This window comes from Buceros rhinoceros, unplaced genomic scaffold, assembly GCF_000710305.1.
Source record: "Buceros rhinoceros silvestris isolate BGI_N320 unplaced genomic scaffold, ASM71030v1 scaffold12095, whole genome shotgun sequence".
Taxonomy (NCBI): domain Eukaryota; kingdom Metazoa; phylum Chordata; class Aves; order Bucerotiformes; family Bucerotidae; genus Buceros; species Buceros rhinoceros.
In genome coordinates this window covers 20,115-38,384 of record NW_010412366.1, presented here as the reverse complement: position 1 = coordinate 38,384, position 18,270 = coordinate 20,115, and the positions used below count along the sequence as shown (strand labels likewise).

The window sequence follows — 18,270 nt, the reverse complement described above, 5'->3', positions numbered from 1 at the left end:
AGGGGAACCTCTGCTCCAGTGCCTGGAGCATGACCTCTCTTTCCTTCTTCACTGACCTTTGTGTCTGCAGAGCTGTTTCTCTCCCATATTCTCAGTTACTGCTCTGACAACTGCTGCATATTTTTCACCCTTTCTTAAATTTGTCATCACAGAGGCACCACCAGCATTTTTTTATTGCAAATAATCAGGAATAGCATTAAAATTAAGGGAGTTGCAGGTGAGAAGCAGAAGCAGGAGCACTCCCCTGCAAATCTGAACCACCCCGCTTTGAAGTCAATGACATAAGAGAGGCTCCTGAGTGTGGGGTAGCCACTGCCCTGCGTGGGTAATACAGTGCAGAGCCTGGCTTGTCTGCTTGGGCTCAGCAGCAGAAGGAAGCAACAGGCAAAATTATTTTGGGATGTTCAGAAGATGCAGTGTGAAAGGGTCATGATGGTTGCCCTGCTACAGGGTGGGCAGCACTGTGTGTGCTGAACAACAAAGCTCAAATAGCTATGGCACATCACTGGCTGAAATTAGGAAACACAAAGCCTTCGAAGTTAGGCAGAGATTTTGAGCTTTTACTTCCTGAACTTCTGGGCCAAAAGTTAAAATTATGTTCTTAAAGTTTCTTGTACACTTACCCCTTAAACTGCTCAAGGTTTAATTTACAATTATTGCAACACTGCTGGTATTTTTATAGGTATAGCTATAGGATTAACGGTGATACCCAGCACATATTACATAGTTTGTGATACATTGAATACATACTATGAGGCTGCTCAGTAAATTTTTAATGAGAATTTAACAGCTTTTGCATTATGGCAGGAAAAAACTTCTCCTTAAAACAGGAAAACAAATCAAATACTACTGTAATTAATACTTTTATACTATTATTCAAAATAGCAATTACTAATGAGATAGTAAAGAAGAACAAGCCTGTTTTTCACACACTAAATCACAGTTCCTGAAAGAGAAGGAATAGAAAGTTCTGCCTCAAAATGTAACTGGGTGCAAGCTGTGAAATGAAGTTTGCATCCTGCAGGAAACTGATATTTCAGAATTGTGCTTCTACATCAATCATGAAAAACTAAATACCCTGACTTCATCAGAAAGGAATTTTTCTCTGTCTCTTCTAGTCATTCATTGAATTACTATTTTTTAAACAACAACAGCAACAAAATAAAAAAAAGCTTAATCAGATCCAGCATAGAGCAATGCCTTTACTAATTGCATGAAAATAAGGAATATGTATCTTGTGACAGAAAGAGAAAACTGAAAGGGATGCAAGTGCGTTGCATTAACTGAGTGCACAAAAACATTTAAGCTCCATTTTGAAAGAAGGAAATTTAAAAGAATATCAGCATCCACTATCTCTATTCTTTTAACTCTGTTGTTAGAAGGTGATGTAATCCCTTACAGAAATATTTTAACTTCGAAGTCTCTTCTCCCATCCTTTAAAACCGATGACAAAGATTAGTTACAGATGTATACCAATGATTTTTTTGCTGTTCTCACCTCCCTTTGAAGTAAGTCAGGACTTATACACTGAAATTATAGATGTATTTCAAATATATATATGTGAATCTATAAAAATATATTTTAGAAGTTACCTCTCTTTTCATAATCCAGTTCCACACAGACACTGCAGAAGCAAGCACCTGACAAAAATTCCTTATTTATAAAATTATTTTTATTCCTGTTCAGTGATATGACCACATCTTGCCCACTGGCTGCATGCACTATTAGCATGGGATGGGAAAGTGATGTTAGGCTTCCAAGCTTTGCCCGTAAAGGTGTTCTGAGTCAGTCCCTGTACTGCAATGAGACACTTACCAAAGGTATGCTGCAGAGGTGCTCAGCCTCTGCCCTTATCTGAAGGGAACAACAGCTAGTGCTGCACTACCAGTGTGACACTGGTGGCCCTGGGAGCCAGGAAGAACTGCCAAACTGAGGGGAAATCCCTTGTTCATCACTTATGTAGTCGTTTAAGCAGACCTGAAGCCAGAAGAAACATGGCCACAAAAAAGCCACTACAGAGAAACCCTTCTGTGTCCCCCTTCACATGATGGGTGGCTGGAAGCAGCACACCTCCTCACAGATGTCTGGCTGTCCCATCAAGAAATCCAATGTGAAGCCATTTGACAGCATTACTTGAAATTCTACAACATCAGACAAGACAAACATCAAACAGGGTCTCTCCTCCAACAAGCTGTGAAGACAAAGACAGCAGAGCAAGATACTACAACCTCCCCATCCACCCCTTTTATGGTAGCTTCAAAAGGCAGATCTTACACAGCATGAGAGTACCTCCGACAGGAGCTTTGTAAAATGGTGTATGAGCTTTGGCTCGCATTTCCATCCAAGCCACCCAAACCTCTCCATTCCCTATTGTACCTCGTCTCCTAAAGGCTGAATCTTCAGTGCTTTGCTGCTGCAGGGTGGATGCCCACCCATCTCAGAGATCTCCCGTTCTATCTGCAGGCATCACCGCAGAGACATACAGGCCTGTCTCACTTTGATGGCTGCTTTTGTAACCGCTAAAGACATCTCTGGCTTGTTTTTGAATTGCGATGCAACACTAGAGTGATGGACACAAAGAAACAGCCCTGGCTTGGCAAACTGCTCAACAGCTGGTTTGCAGGACTTCCAAACAGACTGAAATATTGTTTTGGAGTGCTTCTCTTTAGCTGCTAAACTGAGGCATGAAAAGGAGAAAAACTGTATAAACACTGTGATAAATGATAGCAAGGAAGAGCTTCTATTATTCAGAGTTTTTGACACTTAAAGTTTTGTTTTCAGGCAGTTAACTTAAGACACTCTTTTCTATTGTTAGAAAAATAAAGACGCTCCTTCCTATATGTGGGTGGCCCCAAACTGGAACATCTTTTTGTTACAGGAGATTAAGATGTCAACGATGGCAACATTTTCTGCCTTTGTTTATTATTGTTATTTTTGATCTAAAAAGTTTTTATGAATGGAACAAACAGACTCAAATCTTCTTTCGTATAATTCATGCAGACAGCTTGTGATTTCTCTCCTGATACTTTTTGTATACATTCTTGACTTTTTTCTGCCACATGAATGAGGCAGAAATTGTGGGTATGACATAAGCAGACTTCTTTTTGCTCTTTATAATGCTTATAATGTTGTTATGTAGATTTCCATGCTTTGACTTGTTAGAAAGATTCATTCCTCGCAGAGCAGTGAGCTCTGGACTGTTGTCAGGTCAAAATGTTTATTAATGTGATTGCTTTGTGTAAAAGAAGTTTGGCTCCATGATAGAGAAGATCCCCTCTGAAACCAATGTGGAGACTAGGAAATTAATTATTAAGGAGGATGTTACAAAAACATACATCCATGATGTTACAAAAACATACATCAATAGTGTTCAATATGTGGTTGGAAGGTAATTGAAAAAATTATGTAGCCTCTGACTTAAAAGGAGAGGGAGTCTCATGAACACAGACTATAATTCCTGACAACACTGTCTGGCTCCTGAACCCGTCACACTCCAAAGCAGCACTGGAAAAAGGCCAACCCCAGTCTGCAGGACATGGCTTAAGCATGACAGAGAGTGCCAGAGAACTTTGGTTGGTTTTCAGTTCTTTCCTGTGTTATTTGTACTTCAGCTGTAGGAGGGCATGTTTCACTGGAGCATTTCTATCCCTCTTCCCATTCAGAAAGTATTTAATATGCTCCTAACTTTATGTTCTGTGAAAATCAGCACATGAACGTTTTCCAGAGAGGTGCATGAGAGAGGTGATGACTCTGTTCATTTTCATGTATGAATTACAGAGCTGCCTACAGCTGCTTAAATTTCACCACCAGTTGCAATACTTTTAACCTTATTATAGTTGTGGGTGGGTTGATTGGGAGTTTTTTGTCTTAAACAAAACTTTAAACCACACTGGAAAAATGATACTAATTTTAGTTGCATTGTTATTTGGCTGGTTTTGACCAATTTTTCTGTCTTCCTTCCTTTTTTCTTTCTTCTTTCTCTCTCTTTCATACTTTCTTTTTTCTCCCTTTCTTTCTTTCTTTTTTTTCTTTCCTTCCTTCTTCCTTCCTTTCTTCCTTCCTTCCTTTCTTTCTTCCTCCCTTCCTTTCTTCCTCCCTTCCTTTCTTCCTCCCTTCCTTTCTTCCTTCCTCTTTCTTTCTTCCTTCCTCTTTCTTTCTTCCTTCCTTCCTTTCTTTCTTCCTTCCTCTTTCTTTCTTCCTTCCTTCCTTCCTTCCTTTCTCTTTCTTTCTTTCTTTCTTTCTTTCTTTCTTTCTTTCCTTCTTTCTTTCGTTTTTCCTTTTTTTCCTTTCTTTCTTTCTTCCTTTTTTTCCCCTTTCTTTCTTTCTTCCTTTTTTTCCCCTTTCTTTCTTTCTTCCTTCCTTTCATTTCTTTTTACTTTTCTTTCTTTTTCTTTTTAACCTCAAAACACCAATAATAATGTCCTAAATCTAATCTAAATGCAGATGGATTTTTCAGAGCCACCCAGGGAATTCTGGCAGCCTTTGCCACGTCCAAGAAGTTGAAAAATGAAATTTTTATAAAAAAAAAAAACCCAAACAACAAAATAAGATGATGACTTTCCAGAAGACTGACGCATACCTTTTCCCAAGAGCTTGACAGTTGCTACAATGCACTTTAATACATCCTATCTATACAGGCTGTTGTGTGTGAACAGAAATCTGGTCTTAACTTTCTCTCCACTCTTTGTGGATGAGGTAGAGGAACACAAGGAGACTACCCTTGTTCCATCATACCAGTTTCACATCAGTGGTATAGTAGTATAGAACACTAGTTTTTCACACCCTCTCAAACATAACACATCTTTACAATCTTCCCTGAAAATCATCTTTCCCAAGTTTTGACTGTCATCTGCTATTTCAATTCAGGACTCCAGGAAAGAAGTGGATTTTCTGTTCAGTCATTCTCTTTTGCATTTCAGCAAATGTGATTACATGACAAAATTCTAAATAGCTCTGTGAGAATCTAGGAAATATTTATAGAAAGCATCTTTCTAAGCGTGCAAGATGTATATAAAAAGAGCACCTAATAGCCAGTGATTTGGCATTTGTTCTGATTTTGTTAGCTTTACCACTGTTTTCACAGCATGGCAGCTTTGAAAAAAATGACCAGAGAAAGCTGTAGTAATACCTATTGCTAGAAATAAAGTCTGGAGGTGTAGCTCTTGTTCTCTTACCTTTGGCATGCTTCAGATTCAGAGTTTCCTTAACTTGACAAGCCTGGGCAAGGAACAACTATCCATGTGCATGCAAGACTTTCAGTCCCATACAATTATTTTTTATTAATGCTATGAAATCCCTTTTTTAAAATTATTCTTACATAGTCTCCATTCCTGCAGACATTCAAGCACATGAATAACAGAGTCCTAACTTCGATCAGATTACAACTGGGAATGAGGTATTTAAGCATGTGCATCATCTGGTTGCAGAATTAATATCATTCATATCTTGGGTTTTCTTAGGCAATTATAGGATGTGACACATGCACACGGACTATGGGATTCATGCAATGTGGACTTCTTCACCTAAGATGAAAAAAATTTTTTCTAGAAATCAAAAGGCAATCCAGATAGGTAATCCAACAGTTTCTGCAGTAAGCAGATTGGTTCCAATCACACCATTCACACACCGTGTCATTCAGATAGGGAAATACCATCAGCATGTAGAGTTCATTAACTAGTTCAAACCAAGTGTGGGCCTATGTGCTTCATCAAAATTAAGGATATTTTTTAGAATCGCCCTAAAAAAAATTACATCTGATGTCTGAGAGAGGACAACATCTTGCAAGACCACTATTCCCCTAGCTTTACCCAACTATCTTGAAATGAAGTTTGTGATCTCTTTGGTGTCTACAAGTTTCATTAACAAGTACGCACACTCAAACAGTGCATAATATTAACAACCTTAGTGCAGTATGTCGCATTTTAACCTAAATTCCTCACAAATCGTCTCATGTATTTTTCTATGCCACAGGATGTATTTCCAGCAGTAAAATTATTTTTCAGTATTTTGTTGAAATAGATTAAAATCTATTTGCTCAACAGATTAAAACTTGTTCAAACATATATCATAAAGGTCGGATATTCACAATCCCTGGAAAAGAGTTTATTTTTAAAGTATTTTTCTTGAATTAATGGGCCTACTCATGGTGTAAGTGATTTCAAAGCAGAAAAGATGTAAAGATTTAACACTTTTAATAGATATGTCTTCAAAGGATAACTTCTGAAAATTTACTTGGGAAAATATGTAATTATTGATACTGATCTACCTATGAGCAGCTCTCCTACTAAACATGTTACTTATTCAGATGCAGATTTATTTCCAAATTCCTAATGATTTTCTGTCTGGAGTCAATACTAATGGATTTTTTAAAAAAATCATTGTGAGCTGTATTAGAAGAGTTAATGAACTGAGCTTAATACACTAAAATAATGTAAAAAGTGGAAAGAAAAGAGTTTCCTGAGTGTTTCTGGAAGTTGTTTTTAGTATACAGTCATTAATATGTTAAGAGATGTATAAAAATGAATTAAAAGATCAGGAATATCTTCCTGCAGGTAGTTAGGATCTAATAAATAATGAATGTGATTGATAACCACATGGGCAGAAGCACAGAGTACTACCAAGAAAAAAGACTGCATAAAACTTGTGCTTTGAATGGGCGTGCACAATTGTTTTTAATATGTAAAACACTTGAACATACTCAGTTGTGTGTGAAGAGGAAACAAAGAGGTAAGCGTGCTTGAATTAACACTGTATTTTCAAATGAAACAGATTTAAATATTGCCAAGAGCAGTGAGGGTGTCTGGAGTCAGGTGGAAGGGCCACAGAGCAAGGCTAGCAGAGCACTGTGACACCCTTCAGCGCTGTTTGAGCAGCCACAGAGGTTTGTGCAGGTCTAGAGAGCTGAAGTAAGACCACCACCAAGGCTTCTCCCTGCCCGGTGGTGACCCACCTCGAGCTTCGGGCTGCCCATGCTGGGCATGAGGGTCAAAAAGTTCCAATGGGTCGTATGGGTCGTACGCATCTTCCATGGACCGGCGGAGGAGCTTGCTGGGCCAAGATTCCGCAGGTCGCAGTACAAAGTCGACTCTCCCAGCCCGTTTCATCTTGGCAGGAAGGGTGACCCTCTTCATCACCCGGCTGTATCCTGCCGCTTGGGCACTGACTATGTATGTCCCCGGAGGCAGGAGTCGCCAGTAGTCTCCATCAGCAGCTTAGGAAAGGTAAAGGCACAACAAAACCCAGCTCAGTTTTTAGTCTTGCATCCTTTATAGTTACATACACACGCATGCACAAACATTTAAGGGGCGGGTTTTCAAAGGATCTCAGAGTTGGGGTGGATCAGATTTTGAAAAAAAATCAGATGCAAACACTTGAATGACAAAAAAGAAACTCCACCTATGAAAAGCTGGCCTTTGGGAGCTAATGGAGTGAAATTCACTTAAAAAATGTCCCTAACTGCTGTGCCTGTATCACAGGGAAGGAAAGCACTCCTTCACGCTGCTTTCCCAGGGGTACAAGGAATAACTCCAAAGAAAAATATTGATTTAAAACTATGTGAAACTTAAGAAAGTGAAAGCAGAATCCATATATATATAATGTCTAAGGAGCTAAGAAATCCCTGCTTTTATTATATTACATTCAATTACTTTGCAGACATTACAGCACATAAGACTACAGAGTTGGAGCTTGCAGCTGGTATAAATTGCCATTAGTGTAAAATGGGTGTAAATTTCCCCCAGCTGAAGATTAGAACCTGCAGGCAAAACCAGGGATTTTTAAAACAGAATATTTATTCTTCATTTTTTATTTCCTCTGTTTTGAATGGTAAGTTTCTTAGCTCAGTTAATGTTGCATTATTACTGTTTTCTCATGGAATTTCCCAGTCTTTTTTAACGCTGATTAAAAGACTTTTTAATCATATGACATTCTTAACCACACCTAACTCACGAACAAATACTCCTTTTTCCTTCAGTGTAAACAGATTTTTTAATTTAATTCTCAATTCTTTAAAGGTCCACTGCCAATGGACAGCTATTGTTTGGGAAGAAGTTTGAAAAAGACGCTAATTCATGCCAGAGTCTCCCACCAGCCTCAGGATCTGCATCATCTCCACTATTGTATCACCTCTAATGTTAGTTGTTTTGAAAGCTGGAAAACATTCACCATATTATAAACCATTCTGGCTTTCGAATTGATTCAACAACTATCATTAGAGCAAAATGTTACCATTCATGTCTCCTATTTTGCCCTCATAGGCCTACCCTGTTCTCACAGAAATCAATAATAAAATGAGAGCATTGATTTCAGTGAGAGCCTAAAAGCTCAGAACTTTATGACTGTGACAATTAACAGTTGCATATGCCTCAATATACTTACCAGCTGGTAACAGGTATAAAGTGCTCATAATTTAAATTCTTGTTTTTTGCATTTGATATAAATATTGTCCAAAAATTTCATATATTTACGCTTCTCCACATAAACAAAAAAAGTTGTGGGTCCTTCAATCACTGATGTTATTTCAGTTGTTAAAGTCAGCGTGAATCCTACTCTAATGTCCACACTTCATGCTCACAATATTTCAGCTAACTTGTTCTATCTGGGCTCCATATGCTGAGCAGCCCCTGAGCAGGGCTATTGCCAAATTTACCCAGACATGAAACATAAAGTCGGATTTCTGAATTTCATTGAAGTCACATCGGCTTTGATGGACAACAGACAGTTCCAGGTGGAAGCTTTAATGACAAGGACTATGTCATCCCAGAAACATGACAGACTGAACAGCCAGTTGCACATGTCTTCTCTCTTGTTATTCTAGAACCAAACACTCAGCTGAGCCTTCAATTTGCCATTAAAGTGCTCCATTTCTATCAAATACAGTAAGACTTTTGCAGGGTAAGCTCTCAGTGCTTTCACCTTGCCCCAGGAAAATGTTCAAACTGAAGATATTACCTGTGGTGACATCGTGCCTGATGCCCCTGACTGAAATACGAGCATTTTTTATTGGGTTGCCAAACTTATCTGACACAATTCCTTTTATTCCGCGATGAACCTGGCGAAGCAAAACAAAGCAAAGTTAGATGGGAGTCATTTCTTACCATACCACCTCTTCTCAGGTTCCCCTGTAGCAGGGAAACAATTTTCAAGACTTTCAACCCGTTATAGAAGCTCTCAGGTGCTAATGCCCCTTCAGATCATATCCTCTGATTTGGGAGCTCCAAGGGGACTAAGGGAAAGGGGTAACTGAACGAGAGCTTCTTTGGGCTAGGTACGTGGCTCTGCATTGAGAGACCCTTCTCTGCACCGATCACTGGCACCTCATGATCAGACACATTATTTTTCTGAATGTTTGACCCAGAACCACAAAGAAATGAAAAGTTATGCTCTTGAAAAACAATCCAATACCCTATACTCAATGAGAAGGCATCACTTCAGCTACCTGGGACTCACCATTGTTCTGCTGAATACACTTCACTACACGTCAGAATGTCATGGTAGCAGCGTGTATATTACACTTTACCCCTTCTCTACAAGCTCAGAAACGAGTTGCTTGAGCTGATGAGAAATGTGCTTGGTAACAAACTGAAGAGCAATGTGAACTCTATCATAAAAGGAGGTGCACAAACAGCTCACTGTAGTTCAAGTTCAATAAACCAAAACAGAATAGGAAAAAATCCAAGTATTTAAATATTAAACCTCTTAAGGTTCTTTTTTTTGCAGCCATCTGAAATTAAAACATTTCCTTTTGGAAACACTGTATGGCCTTTTTAAACATAAAGTAATTCCATTTTGATTTTTCCCCTGAACTGCCATGATCAACTTGAGCTGCTCTTTACTTTGCTTCCCCTCTTCTTTCTTTCCCTCTCACTTTTCCCTCCCCATTATCCTTTGCCACAAAACAACAGAAAAAAACCCGAAGCTTCAAAACAATGGAAAAATACATCTGCTTTTCTGTTGAAATATAGAGATGTTTAAAAACAAACATTAAAATACCTGACTTCACAGTAATTCCTAATATGAAGCTGGAAAAAAAAGGTCCAGTCTAGTGACAGCATTTTTTCATTTAAGGTGAGGCTGTGTTGACACTGTTCTTGTTAAACATTCCATACAGAGTACAGCTGTTCACTGGAGGGTTTAGGAACAACTCAGTATAAGGACTTGAAATCTTAAGGTCTATTATGATGAAACTCTGCAATTTGCTTTTCAGCATGGACTTGAGGATTTATCACATGGATAGTGGGTGAATCTGGTCTGAAGAGTCATCATCTCAGACCCAAGTTTAATTTACAGTGTAGACATACTCAAAGTAGTATGACCTCATCCAACTTCAATAATAACTTTACAATTACAACATGACAGGATAAAAATGACAAAATTGAAATTTCTTTAACAACATGGATTTGTTTTGCTGTAGTAAATAAATGATTTTTTTTTTTTGCCTCAAGTCTGCGCTATTTAAGTTTGGGACAGTGTTTTGATAACACTTCTGACAGGAAGAGGAGATCAGCGTTTATGAAAATTAAGTCTACTTTTGTATATTAAGCCAATTAGATTTGTACACACACCAAACAGACTGGTATATATCAGAATAAGAAAAGTTCGAACTGGTTATGGCAGACTTAATGCTTATCGGGAGTAATTCAGTCATCCTTATCTACAAAGTTGTTTTGCCTGCTGTCCTGCATTTACTCAAAAAGCTTTTCCGGCACAGACTTCTACAGTATCTCACACTATAAAAATCTTTACATCTTGAAGACTTCAACTGCAATATATATGGATTTAACCCAGTTCCATTTGGATTCACTAAAACTCATTTTCATCAGACAGCTGTAAAATGAAATGAGTTTGGTGGTCTGTGCTGTAGACTTTATTGAATGATAATACTTACCACAAGTAGAAAGAGGTTGCTTAGAAAGGCCATAAAAACACTCCTAACAATTTTAGATTACTGTGTATTCTATCAAAATAAGGCATGACAGAAAGCTAATCCACTAATGGCTGAGAGAAAGATGAGCAACTTCTGTTTCTGTGTTCACTTACTTATTGTCAGTGAGGTATTTGTTTTTGCTGAGCTTAAACTTCTTACTAAAAATTACTTATAATGAGATGTTTTAATGCTCACAGACATACAGTTGTTCTTTTAGAACACCAGGCTTCAGATCTTCCCTAAGTACTTTCATGAAAAAAGCTGAAAAGTGCAGAAATGGCATTTCTAACAAGATGCCTAGAACCTCACTATTTTAGCTGAATCTAATTCTCCTGTTGCTGTGCTGTAAGCTTGGGGCCACAAACATGGAATGAGGACAGGAAAAAGTTCCAGGAAGCTCTCTGGGAAGCAGATCTTGTTGCTTTATTCTTCAAGAGAAAGGTTGATTCATAATTTTCTGAATATATGGGTTTTCTCTAGCATGAAATTTTGGACAGTTGACTTATAATCCTGCACAAAATATTTACAGAGAATTCCCTTTTTCACTGTTTTCAAGCCTTTGACAGCCCTCAATCTCCATTCTTCCTGCAATATTATAGGCAAAATATTATCTGCATGTCCTGTTAGACAAACTGACACACCAGGTCCCCTGGCAGAACGTGGTGTTGAGTAGGTGCTCTCTTGATAACTAATCAGGGAAACAGTAAAGAAACGAATATTGACAAAAAACGAAGAATAAAAGCTGTAAGCATGAAGGTCGATAAAAGCAGAGCTATACCATTTCCATGTAGTTGAGAAGAGCATCTCTGTTTTCATGCCAGATTGTAAACAGTTCTTCCTCCAAAGGAAACTTCTCACATCCTACCTCCACAGTAACTTCAAAGCAATTTGTGTGAAGGTAATTGAAATCTGCCATACCTATAGGTTTAAAAAGAAAAAGGAGAGATCATGAACAAGCCATGTAACCCTAAACTGGATTTTTGCTGTTGCAGCCAGCTGAATTCAGTGCCTGTGGGTGTGGATTAATATATGGTAAAGAGCGTGCGTGGCTGATACATAAAAAGTATTCAGCAAATTCAGAATGCTACAACTCGTTCCAACTACAAATTAACTAATGACAATGACTTTTCTTTCAGGTGAAAAGGCATAATTTAAAATCATTATTCACCTGACCAAAAAGTAGCATTAGAGAGATAAGGGTTGGTTAATCATGGTAATTGGATAATTGGCTGTATCAGAGGTGATTGCCAAGGGTCACCAGCAAAGAGATGACCTTTTGCCATCAGTATGTTCAAAAGTGCTTCTGTACAAAAGACGTTGGATATAATTTTCAGAAGAATGCAAGCCGAGGATATTTAAACCTAATTCTCACTCATGCCCCAAAGCTTTCTAAATAACTAGTTTCAGCATAATCATATGGGGATCCGGCAGAGTCCTATCTGAAAACACAACCACTGAAAATTTATGAATACTGGTACTTCACTCATGCCAGTATTTCAGGAATCCTAAAGAAAGCTAAATGCTATTTTTGGAGAAATCATATTAGCAACCCAAGAACAAATGAATAGGATATTAGTCTCTGTTATAGTTTTCCCTGAAAATGAGTTTGTTTAAACAGATTGGAAAAGCACCACTTGTATAGTCTACAAGATGGATTCAAATTCATGCAGCTAAGGAATGAGAGCATAGCATTAAGCATTTATTTCTACAATTCAGATTTGAAAATGTGATATTATATGCAATAACAGATTTGACCTTTGTATACTTGTTATCTTTCCTCCAGTCATATCAGGGCTGAATATATCCCATGGTATCTGGATATAAATGTTACGAACACACATCTTGCTACTTAAATCTGTTACAAGTTACATTTTGCAGGTGCCTGAGCTAAAGAAAATGGAAATTAATAAAATTATTTCTTTCAACCCCTGTGTCTCATAAAGGTCATATAGAGGTTTTACCTCACTTGATATGATGGTAAAGTGGTTTTACCTCCAGTGAAGCTGTACCACTCAGCACCATTTATAATACCTCCACGTTTTACAAAATTTCCACCACAACGAAGTTCGGATCGGTCTGAGATGACTGGATGTGCATTTGCGTATGCTTTAGCCAGCATTTGAAATGTCTGCAACAAAAGAGTTTGAAATGCATTTGCTTTTACAAACTATAAACACTGAAGTCATTGCTAGTTACTGTGGCTGTTGTGAGCCCAGACAGCATCCTGGAAGCTGATGGAGAGGGTGAACCTTTGTGCAAAGATATTCTGCCAGGAAATTTTCACTTGTCCTCTTCTCCAAGACCCTTCTCTGCAATCCAATGCATTTAGCCAGAGGCCCCATTAAATACCAGAGGAGTACGTGATATTTGGCTTCCCCCTACCATCTGAGGCAGGGGTAGATGGCTTGTTTGGTTGTACTTCATGTCTCAGGTTTTAAAGCTGAAATTACCTCTCCTGGTTATGTTTTAGCTCTTGCTATTTTTACCCTTTTGAAAATACCTACATCAGTATCAGCCCAACCAGACCTTCACATTGGCTGCTGCTATTTAAAATAGACCGTGTCATTTTGCTTTGCACTTCTCACTCACAGAGAACAGCCTGCCAGTTTGATCCCAATGACAGTTGCTTCTTTGTGGGGCACAAACCATTCCTAAAAAGCAGAAGATAGGATGTGATGATGGAGGATGTCACCACTGATTTCCTAAGAATGTTGGTACTGATAAAGAGCAGGGGAGTCACCACCCTGAAAGGAAAAGTGACAGGTACATGTAGTGAAGGCAGAGGAAACAGCAGTGATTTGGAGAAACCATTTATTTGAATCAGACTGCTGCCATTTTTCTTCGATGTTCATTCCAACTCTATACAGAATTCCCGCCTTCCTTTTTGTTTTTTCAAACCTCATCTACAAAAGCTAAAATTTCATATTTCAACACCGAAATGTCAAGAATTATCAGATGCTACTATATACTACTATGCATCACAAGTTTCACTGCATATTGCTTAAGACAATGTGAGCAAGAGGTTGTTAAAATCCTATTTTTAGAAGTGATGTTGACATCAAGGATAAAGACCAAAATGACTAACCACACAACTTTGATCTAATATTTACAGATGTTTCTAATAATCACAAAACTGAGGTGATAATGGGGTCAGGTAGGTGACCACAGAAATGTGAAAAAAGAGTGATACGTTAGTTTAGAGACAATTTACTAATATACTTCTGACGACCAGACACTAAACATGCTGGCTTAATTTAAAATGCTTTTGCACCTCCCTTAAGTTTCTATGTGTCTAAGTATTGCTCAGATCAGGCAATTAAGTGTCCTTCAAAGTCCTGATGGAAAGAAATGGATGTTAATTAAATATGTTAAGAACTTTAACTGGTAATACTTTGGGGCCAGGCCCAGTATCTTTAATTTGTACAGGTATTTGGGTCCCAGTTCTGAATCTTTGGTGGAAAATATTTGCTAAAAGTTTAGATGGTGCCTATGTGACATACAAGTGTGTTCCTCACCTTTCCCAAAGATATCTGTAGATGTTTTATTTCCAGCAACCAAGTTTCTCTTCTCTCATGAGCCTTTTGCCTGGCCACTGGTGCAAGTGAATGAAGATGGGTGGCAGTGAGAAGAGAGAGTGAGAAATCCAAAGTCAAGTGAACTTTTCTTTAAAAAAAAGTTAAAATGTGCTTGGATAGCAACATCTTTATTATCGCTTATCAGCTAATGTATGACTAGTCACGGACCTCAAAAAACTTTAGGTGTAATACAGTGGCACAAAAAGAGAGAAAACAGAGGGGAATCCTCATGCCTTTAGAAGTGTGATGCTTCACTTAGTAAAACGAGGTCAGTGTTGTTACCTTGGCCAGTACTTTTACCCCACTGACTGTCACAGGTTGGCTTTTTCCAGGGAAGGCAAGGAAGTGTTTCCATTCACCAAAGGAGTTGAACTTGTCTTCGTGTGCACCTTTCTGCTCAACTGAGCACAGGCATCAATGCAGCTTCTTGCATAACACAAAGGAACAAGAACCTGCTAAAATCATCCATCTCCACAAAAGCCAAAAAATGGAAAAGTTCTGGATTAGATGGGTTGAACCAGATGCAAGAATATGAATGTAAGGACATGGTCCAGCTTTGAGACTCCTTGGTCTCAGCAGGTACCAGCCCAGGCTGTGATGGGGCTTAAGTGGCTTGAAATCCACAGTGTCTTGGAGCAGGTGACAAGAGGAACCTTGTGCACGTGCACCATGAGGTACACAGAGAGGCGGCAGCACCAAATGCATTTTCAACCAGGGCAACCTGTTTTGAATACCCTTTGCAGAATTTGACTTTTTAATTCCTGGCTATTATCGGCACTGCAGCATTTCTCCCTGGACTGCAGTCAAGGGTGCAAACTTGCCTTGCTTCCCCTTGCATGGCAAATTCTACAGATCAGCAGTCAGAACAAGGGTTATGACAAGTGTATGGTGGATAAAACAAGCTGCTATATTTCAGGATGCAAGTTCCCTGGCAGCAGCAGTGCAGATGATGTTACTTAAATGTAGGCCACTTCACAGGTACAGGTGTTGTAACTATCTGGGCAAAATGTAAAGTGATACTGATAGTGTTCTTAAGGATCCTGTGTTGACTCATTTGAAAATTTTTTTTTAGTTGATGATAACCCCAGGCCTCTCCTATATGTTTTAAACTTCAAAGTTTGTAGCTAACTTTCCAGGCTTTGCGGCCACTGACTATGCAGCGTTCTCTGGCGTGAGGTCCTCTGTCTTACACTGTCACAAACCAGGGATGCCCTTAGGGCTTGCTCAGCTGTGCACTGCATTGAGCTGGAGCACTTTGTCCATGCGACTGCACCATTTGACTCAAAACACACATGATGTCCCTGACTGGAGATGAGGGAGGGACTGCTGCCCTTCCATCCCACAGGAGAACTGCACACACAGCCATACACCTTCACCATTTGCATGTAAATCCCCTAGCCAGGAAATGGGATACAAGTGCACAGGTTTATGATCTCCCCAGTCCTCAGCAAGAGCTTCTCTAACTTCCATTACCACCCACCACGTATTTCTTACATGGATTTTTAGCTGTGCAAGAGGTATCATACAGCTCAGAAGAAATGGATTGATATAGAAAATGTTTAATAGTCAGAAATATTTAAATATTTAATATGTGCTGGTGAGAACTGTCACTTTAGAGGAAGTCATCCCAGAAATGCACTTAAAGGTAACTGATGCTTTAAGTCAAAGACCAACTTCTGACTATTTTCAACCTGTGTTCAGTATATACAGACCCACTTTTTCTTAAGAAGCCAGTGACATTTTAACATATGCTAGAAGACTGGAAAGCTAGCTGTTCTCCTAGTGGGCATGTCGGCAATGAATACTAGATTGAGGAAACCAAAGGGAAATAGGAAAGATGGCAAAAAATTTCACAGAAGATTTACAGTGAGTCCCAAATGAGGAAATTTCCAGGGAGGAGAGGGGAAAACCATTCCCATTCATCTGATTTGGAATAAATGTTAGAAGGCTGCCCCCATATGGCAGCCAGCCTTTTTTTCTTCCCCCTAAAGATTTCAACAGAAGATAAAACTGCTGGTCAGGCTTGTTCCTTTTCTTCTGGAAATGAGCGGCAAAACTACCACAGCCTACACACTTTAAGTAGTAAAAGCCTGGCTTTTCCTGACCTGGGCCTTGTGAAATCATATTTGGCCTTCCAAAACTTGGGTAAATCTTTACAGATCAAGCTGATAGCATGTAAATGATCGTATATTTTAAAGCACATTAAATATCTGCATAAATAATATTACATAAGTATTTATGTATGCATTATTTATAAATCATACATACGATTTATTAAATATTTAATACATATATGCGTACTTATATGCACATGTATACAATCTAAATGAATCAAAGTTTGTTACTTGTTAAAAGAAAAAGTTTCCTTAGTTCCACATATGGAAACCATACCAATATGCTCACCCTGCAAAAACAGTATTACCTTCTCATCAGGTGTAGGAGAGAACATTTTTTCTTCCGTAGGATGCCTGGAATAGTCGTAAGGATAGGTGACCACCAGCTCACCCCCATGGAGGCTGGCAGAGAGCACAAATGGGATAGACCTCAACCACTTCATGACTGCTTTCGTCTCAGGGGCCACCTGAAATCCAGGAGAAAAAACCAAACAAACCAAACTGTGAGTAGTCATGCTGCTCCAAAGGGAATTGATCTTGAGCAGGATGAAGCCCAGTGGAAAAGAGAGTGTGTCAGAAAGGAGAATGATGAGGTTCTTTGGCTCTTCAATCCCAAAGGTTTATAGGGGAAGAGCATCAGTTTGTTCCAGGGAATGGATGAGACACACTGTTCACTGCAGAAAAAATGAAAGAAAAAAGAGAGAAATTTTGACAGAAGAATAACTCTTTATTACAGTGACATTTTCAGCATTTTGAAGTGATGATGGCATCATTTTAGGGCTTGAAAAACTGCAGCACTGTACCACTACTTGCAAACTAAACTCCTTACATAATTTCCTTTCTATATCAGCAGGATTCACTTTGGATGGAAACTGGGAATACTGGAATACAGGATCAATTTACAATTCTCAGCACTTGTTGGAAACACATTTGCTATCCTTTGGTCTAGGTTTTCTACAAACAAATGAAAACTGATTTATATAAAGCACAGCAACAACAGCAGGTACCTGCAGTGAACTGCTGCAGATAAGCCACAAAATTCGTCTTTCTGACAGTCGACGTTTAGTACCTGTGGCCAAGAGAGTAGGCACTGGGCTCCCAAAGATGCTCAGGCACCCATCTACCCCCGGCATGCGGTAGGATCCTTCATCTCTTTTTTTTTTTTTTCTTCCCCCTGAAGAGGAGTTTCACCGGTCTGCTCCAGTGTTAGCTGATTCTTAGGGATAACAGTGTCACCTGGTGGCTGGTCCCCGCAAGCCCAGGCGCACGCCAGAGCTCTTGTAGGAGGTGAGCTTCTTTTCCTTGCAGCTTGTGAAGTTACCACGGGAAAAGTGGGTGAAGGCAGAGGCTGCTAATCCGGACTCTGCTTTGCACGGGTGCAGATATGCAGGTTTTTAAAAAATTAGAAAGGTCTTTTACGATGGACTTAGTCCAGCCTCTATATAGGGCTGCTAACTTTGCATATCACCCTTTGCTTTGATTCCATCACGTTAGAAAATCAGCCAGCAGAGATCTCAGAATGGCTAATGACTACTAACAGTGAATCAAGTCAGCAACGTGCAGGAAAAAAAACAACCAACCAACCAACCAAAAACTAAGCAAAAAAAACCCCAAACCAAAAAAACTCCGAAGAACTATACATTAAAGTTGTAATCAT

The 18,270-nt window shown here is 39.0% G+C and overlaps 1 protein-coding gene across 1 annotated transcript in view; it reads right to left on the bottom strand.

The window, feature by feature from the left end:
* Nucleotides 1-6,854: 6,854 nt before the first annotated feature.
* The window catches only part of CPZ (carboxypeptidase Z), a 22,469-nt gene continuing 11,053 nt past the window's right edge, over nt 6,855-18,270 (bottom strand). Inside the window, exons 6-10 of the mRNA XM_010136374.1 lie at nt 16,922-17,080; nt 12,917-13,052; nt 11,703-11,842; nt 8,950-9,049; nt 6,855-7,210 (exon numbers count right to left, since the gene is read on the bottom strand). Of these exons, the coding sequence (XP_010134676.1) occupies nt 6,855-7,210; nt 8,950-9,049; nt 11,703-11,842; nt 12,917-13,052; nt 16,922-17,080 (891 nt within the window). The remainder of the gene's footprint in view (nt 7,211-8,949; nt 9,050-11,702; nt 11,843-12,916; nt 13,053-16,921; nt 17,081-18,270) is intronic.